Raw genomic sequence first — 6,940 nt, 5'->3', positions numbered from 1 at the left:
ATTTACTATTTTATTTCAAAGGGTCATTTTAGTGAAGGGGATGAAATGGCCTTCCAGTCAAAGTGGGGGGATGCAACGTAGTTGGGGGGTTCAAGTGGGGGTGGGGGACTGGAGGGGGGGGGGGGGGGAACCCCTCGAACCCCCCCTGGCTACAGGCTTGAACATAACTAATTCTACTCACCTTGTAGCCTTTAGTTTTTAGTCTCTTTCCTTAGTCTTAGTCTCTGAGGTCTTTCCTTAAGCCACTGCTATTACTCACATCTCTTATTTACCTAACATCTTTATGTACCTAATTTGCTTTTAACATCCTTTTTAAATCCTTTACTTATTTTTTCTTTATCACTGTGTTGGACATTGTTGCCAGTGTTGCAACTGTACACTGCGCCTAGATGTCTTGCTTATTATCCAATTTGCCTTGTTACCTTCCTATTATTTAATGTTGCTTCTATTACCTTGTGTTTGACAATGTTGTCAGTGTTGCAACAACTGTACACTGCACCTTGAGGTCTTTTGTTTACTTTTTTTGCTACTTTTTAATGCATTGTCCACTTCATTACTCTTTGAAGGACAATGCTATAAGTGTTGCAACTGTACACTGTGCCTTACCCTGTTCTTGTTTAAATTGCTCCTTGTAAGTCGCTTTGAACAAAGGCATCTGCTAAATACTAATGTAATGTAAAAGATGAGGCATCCACTAATGCCTCTTTTTTCCACTGCCGGTTTTCTGGTAGGCCTACAGCTGAGCTGTGTCATGCCCAATTGAAAAGCAAAAAGTGGCGGCCGAGTCACTCTGTGTCGAGCTGTAGGCCTACCAGAAAAACAGGCAGTGGAAAAAGAGGCATAAGTGGATGCCTCATCTTAACCCTATTCAGACTGGGGGTTTTGGCATTCCTGGGCCTGGGGCCTGGGGCCTGGGGCCTGGGCCAGCTTTCAGCAGCTCTCTTTTCTCTTTGCCCCCCCCCCTCCCCCACACACCAAACACACACAGACACACACCACGCAGGTTGCTCAAGATGAACATCTCCCAGCTGTCCGCAGACCTGCAGTTCTGCTACGAGGGCCTCAACGGCTCCTGCGCCCGCCTCACCTACCCGCTTGCCATGCGCTTGCCCTTCTACCTCTTCTTCCTGTCCACCATCCTGCTCATCGCCGGCGGCAACCTCCTGGTGATGTGCACCATCGCGCTCTTCCCCAAGCTGCGCACGCCCACCAACATGCTGATGGTCTCCATGGCGCTGGCGGACCTGCTGCTGGGGCTGCTGGTCATGCCGCCGGCCATGGTCAAGTTCCTGGAGCGCTGCTGGTACTTTGGCGACGCCCTGTGCCAGGTAGGGGGCAGTGTTGGGCAAGTTGCTCAAAACACTGTAATACCTTACTGATTACATGTACTGATGCCCTCTTTGCCAGGTAGGGGGCAGTGTTGGGCAAGTTGCTCAAAACACTGTAATACCTTACTGATTACATGTACTGACGCCCTCTTTGCCAGGTGGAGGCAGTGTTGGGCAAGTTGCTCAAAACACTGTAATACCTTACTGATTACATGTACTGACGCCCTCTTACCAGGTGGGGCAGTGGTGAGCAAGTTGCTCAAAACACTGTACCTTACTGATGTACTGTTGCCCTGTGCTAGATGGGGGCAGTGGTGGGCAAGTTGCTCAAAACACTGTAATACCTTACTGATTACATGTACTGACGCCCTCTTGCCTGATGGGGGCAGTGGTGGGCAAGTTGCTCAAAACACTGTAATACCTTACTGATTATTACATGTACTGATGCCCTCTTTCCAGGTGGGGCAGTGGTGGGCAAGTTGCTCAAAACAATGTAATACCTTACTGATGTACTGTTGCCCTGTGCTAGATGGAGGCAGTGTTGAGCAAGTTGCTCAAAACACTGTAATACCTTACTGATTACATGTACTGATGCCCTCTTGCCAGGTAGGGGGCAGTGTTGGGCAAGTTGCTCAAAACACTGTAATGCCTTACTGATTGCTTTACATGTACTGTCTTTTCAAAATAATCCAAGTAATGCATTGCAGTGATTAATTACTTTTGTAATGCGTTATTCCTAACACTGGATAAAAAAATATTATTATTATTATTATTATTATTATTATTATTATTATTATTATTATTATTATTTATTTACCTGGTCATTTGCTTGTCCTGCTCCCAGGCCAGATGTTTGGATCAGACTTGTACGAAATTCCGAATTTAAATTCACAGTAATGGATTGAAATTCACAGTAATGCTATGATATGAACACTAGGCGGCGGTGTTCTATGTACTCTCAATGGGTGGTGTAGATTAAATTCAAAGAAATTCAAGGTAATGACAAAATGGGAACATTAGATGGTGCTGTATACTTATCAGTATTTGTCTAGTCCCGGCAACTGTTGGGCTGCTTCCACCACCACCTAGTGTTCGTATAGTGGCATTACTTTGAATTTCAGTATTCAGAATTTCGTACGTACAAGCCTGGTTTGGATGTGCGGACGGACAGTCAATAAGTAACCTACTCTTTTTTTATTTTACACTGTGCCAGCTGCACACCTGCGTGGACATCACGCTGTGCAACGCCTCCGTGCTCCACCTCACCTGCATCTCCATCGACCGCTTCTACGCCGTGAATCGGCCGCTGCAGTACGGGAAGAACATGACCCGGCGCGTGGCGCTCGCCATGCTCTCCCTCAGCTGGGCTATGTCGGCGGCCTTTGGCGCCGCGGTGATCTACTCCCCTCCCGAGGCCAAGGCGGCGGCGGGGGCCACGTCTACCGGAGTCGGCGCGGCCGCGGCGGCTGAGGAGGAGCATCACGACGACGGCGACGACGCAGACGCTGGCCACACCCGCTGCGTTGGAGAGTGTTCGGGGCTGCACGAGAAAGAGGCGGGCGTGTCCTACTTTTTCATCTTCTACTTTGTCCCCCTGACCGTCATGGTCACCCTTTACCTGAGAATCTTCGCCATCGCCATCAGACAAGCTCAAACCATCCAAGTCTCCACCACCACCAAGCAGTCCAGCAAGGGGGGCAGCAAAGGCAAAGGCAAGACGCAGCAGATGTCCTGGGTGGATTACAAGGCCACGAAGACGCTCGGGGCCGTCATCGGCGTGTTCCTGTGCTGCTGGACGCCATTTTTCCTGTGTAACATCATCGACCCCGTGGTGGACCACTCCATTCCCGAGATGCTGTACCAGATTCTGATGTGGGTCGCCTACCTGAACTCTTTGTTCAACCCCATCATCTATGCGCTGTCGTATTCCTGGTTTAGAAAAACGGCTGTGATTCTATTGAAAATACGCTTTTGAGTTTGTTAATGTGTCAGTTAATGTGTGTACCATGTTGTGCTTGGCTGCTTGACTGTTTAGTGAATGCATGAGATGGATGGAAGAATATAGGCTACACCAATTTTAAATATGATTGATAGTTTTCAAAAATGAATGATTGGACTGAATGAGTGTATAGGCTGTTTTTATGATAATATTGTTTTATTGTTATTGCTGCTATTGTATTGTTTTAAAAGCCCTTCTAGGGACGGGCATTGGACATTAGCTTCTGGCTATAAATGCTATGATGCTTGCTGTTTGGTTGTTATGCAACCTACATGTTATGTATCTGTCCCTATATCAAATAAACTAAACTAAACTTAACTAAACTAAACTGTATTCTGTCCTGTGCAATACGCCTCCTTTCTACGTTACAGGTGCTATGTGCCCACCTACCGGCAGTGTCCAGCAGTACCCTTTTTTACCACTCGTAGACAAAATGGCTACTAGATGTTAATCTTACCAGCCATACACATACTAACTAATGGGTCAGTAATGTGTCTTATTTTCTCTCGCTGACCCATGGGCACCGGAAGAGGTGCGACAGGCAGCAATGCCCAGCAGGTACTAACAGCTACCTGTACAACCCTGCCCTGTGCAATACGCTTCCTTTCTATGTTGCAGGTGCTGTGTGTTAGCTACCTTGCCTGGCTCTCGCCCGACCTGTAGTCAGGGTTGGTGTTAATTTGGAACCCTGCCAAATGGGTAGAGATAATTTAGCCTAACATCACAATTAGCTGACCCCAGCCCCCCGCCCCCCACCCCCAAAACGACTTACAGTTACTCAGACACAAACACTGGAAAAAAGACCAGAAGTGGCCAAAACCTTGTCTCGAAACACACGTTAAGAATGAACTGTAATAAGGATTGGTATGAGTAAGATCACAATGATACCCAAAATATAATTACAATTTAACATAATATAGCCATCATTATAGATGACCCTATACCAGGGGTGGGGAACCTTGTTCATTCGAGGGGCCACTTCAAATTGCTCTAAGGGCCGTTAAAGTCCTCCAAGGGCCGTACTATGAACACAAACCAGGATTTCCCCCTGCACCTTAGGCCTATATCGAAGGCAGCCACCTTTAAAACAGACCCCACCTTCTCTAGGTCCCCTGAATATAGCTTAGTTGTATTGCAAATGGAATTTCTAAGATTCCTTTACAAAATATGTCATATTTCATGTGAAGCTTCTTAACATTAAAATTATCCCGGGGGCCGGATAAAATGGCCTCAAGGGCCGCAAACGACCCTCGAGACATAGGTTCCCCACCCCTGCCCTATACGCATGAACGGCCATCCGGGTACATTGCTCGTGAATGTGCGTGACACCCCTTTTTCGGGGAAAACAAACTGATTGTCTCATTATAACGGACATGCTACATCGACTAGCCTAAATGAACACAGTCCATGCTTCAGCCACGGCTGTTTGGCTATATTACTTGAACAGCCGGTAACACAACACGTTTTCAGCATGTTGAGCGTGAACAAGTTAAGTCTACTAGGTCCATGTCTTTCGTTTATTCTTTCTTTCCCAACACCACCAATTGACTTGCATTGGCTTTCCCCCCAAAAAAGGGCGTAACGCACATGGCACACGTGACGCCAATCATGTGTATACCTAGATGACCTTTGACCCCAGTCATCGAAATAAACAGCCCGCGCCACAGACACACCTGAGCCACAGGGAGGTCATTAGATGTGTGTTGTTTTGTTTATTGCCAAACAGCTATTCTCCGTTTACTCTGATGTGATAGTAAACCACAAACACCTCAACGAGCAACACCTTGCTGGCCCAATTACAGGTGTGAAGATGGAAGATGATCGTGATAATCCCCTCGGAGCAATTAGTAGCTGAGCGTCTGTGTGGCGAAGGGAAGGAGTTTTGCCCCCGTCTGGCTTTGAGCCCGGGCATCCGGTGTAGCCCAGTGTTTCTCAACCGGGGTGCCTCGGAAACGTGGCTGGCGCTATGTGAAATTGACCTAAATAAATGATGTAATATAATCATTGACAGTAAATACAACTTCTATTTAATCTCAATGAATATAATACATATTTGTCTAAATTAATAAATAAATGCTTAGTCAGAGGAATCTCTCATCTACCATTTACACACAATAAAGTAGCCTAAATTTAGGTAGTCCCAGTATGGCCTACACCTGTCAGAGATAGGTTAAAGCTGCAACTTCGAACGTAGGTTGTGTGACGTCTCCAAATGCGTTACTTTTCTAAGCTTGTGTGGTATCGGATGCGATGCCATGTTATGTCTTGTTGGTTTGGGGTGCCTTGAGATTTTTCATGAATTGAAAGGGTGCCTCGCCTAAAAAAGGTTGAGAAACACTGGTGTAGCCTACCAAACACAGGACCATGACAGCGACAGGCAGCAAAGAGTTGGGGTCATTGGGGTCATTGGGGTCGTTGGGGTCATTGGTCGGGGAGCAGCCACAGCTCGTAGTGATGGTGCACTTTTACTTTTACCAGTAAGAACAAAACTACCAAAAACCCACTGCTAGATTTATGGCACCCAAAGTGTGCACCCCACAAAGTAACATTTTGTCCATACTACCTTACAGGGCTTGACACTGGCACCTGCCAGCCAGCCAAATGCTAATAAAGCTTGGCTTTGGCTGGTAATATTTTCAGTGTCACTAGCCTCTTTGGCAGGTACCTTTCTCCTTGGTACTATATGACGTATCAGAGTAGACTATATTCTGTTGTTTGCCCCTTGTGTATCCATTGTTTGTGTTTAACTTCAAGAAAAAGTCCACATTTCTCTTTGATTTATTTCCCTGTAAAACACTATGCATGTATCTTCTTGTGTTGGCACTTCATCCTTTGAGTTTAGATACACAGTTTCATGATAAAGAATGAAAAACAATATCAGATTCGTGGCTAGTAGAATAGCTCAGTGGGTCCCAACCTATGGGTCGGGACCCAACCTATGGGTCGCCAAAGATCCATAGCGGGTCGCAAAGCCCTCTTGATGTTGAGGTGTTTAATTTTGATACCATATAACACCCCTGTTGAATAAATGACAAAGCATTTAAACTAATATATGCATAGAAGCAACAAAATGTAAGTGCTACATTTAACAGTTCTCTATTTGACCGAAGACATACTGTTGAATAAAATGATAACTAAAATGAGTTTTCGCAGGAAACGGAGTATCATGTGACTCCTTCTCGTGTGGGGGCTCGGGCAGTTGGGTCACCAAAGCTTACAATGGTAAAAATATGGGTCCCTGAAGAAAAAGGTTGGGAACCACTGGACTAGCTGAATGGGTAGTGAATAAAAAACAATATAAAATTTGTGGCTAGCAGTGTTGCCAGATTGGGCTGTTTCCCGCCCAATTGGGCTGCTTTGGATGGCCGTCTGTGGGTAAAAATGGCATTTTGCCGTAAAACCCGCCCAATTTTGCCCATTGAAATCAATAGAATTGGCCGGGATTTAGTGCTTCCAGGCGGGTTTTGAGCATTTTTTGGGCTGGAAATCATCAGCCACATCTGGCAACCCTGGTGGCTAGTAGAATAGCTGAAGGGGTAGTGACTCGGACAAAACCACTCGCCATAGTGGCCTGTGAGGGGAAAGATTAATCCAGAGAGTCAAAGAATGCGCG

General features: G+C 46.2%; 1 protein-coding gene across 1 annotated transcript; it reads left to right on the top strand.

Annotated features, from left to right (window-relative positions):
- The first annotated feature begins 1,013 nt into the window (after window positions 1–1,013).
- LOC134468277 (trace amine-associated receptor 4-like) lies at window positions 1,014–3,303 on the top strand. The gene is made up of 3 exons (XM_063222220.1): window positions 1,014–1,328; window positions 2,542–2,748; window positions 2,806–3,303. Exons 1-3 carry the CDS (start codon window positions 1,014–1,016, stop codon window positions 3,301–3,303), a joined length of 1,020 nt encoding a protein of 339 aa, XP_063078290.1.
- Window positions 3,304–6,940: the final 3,637 nt, after the last annotated feature.

Source organism: Engraulis encrasicolus, chromosome 18 (assembly GCF_034702125.1).
Source record: "Engraulis encrasicolus isolate BLACKSEA-1 chromosome 18, IST_EnEncr_1.0, whole genome shotgun sequence".
NCBI classification, from domain to species: domain Eukaryota; kingdom Metazoa; phylum Chordata; class Actinopteri; order Clupeiformes; family Engraulidae; genus Engraulis; species Engraulis encrasicolus.
The sequence above is the reverse complement of the archived record's forward strand: the minus strand, read 5'-3'. Positions and strand labels throughout refer to the sequence as shown.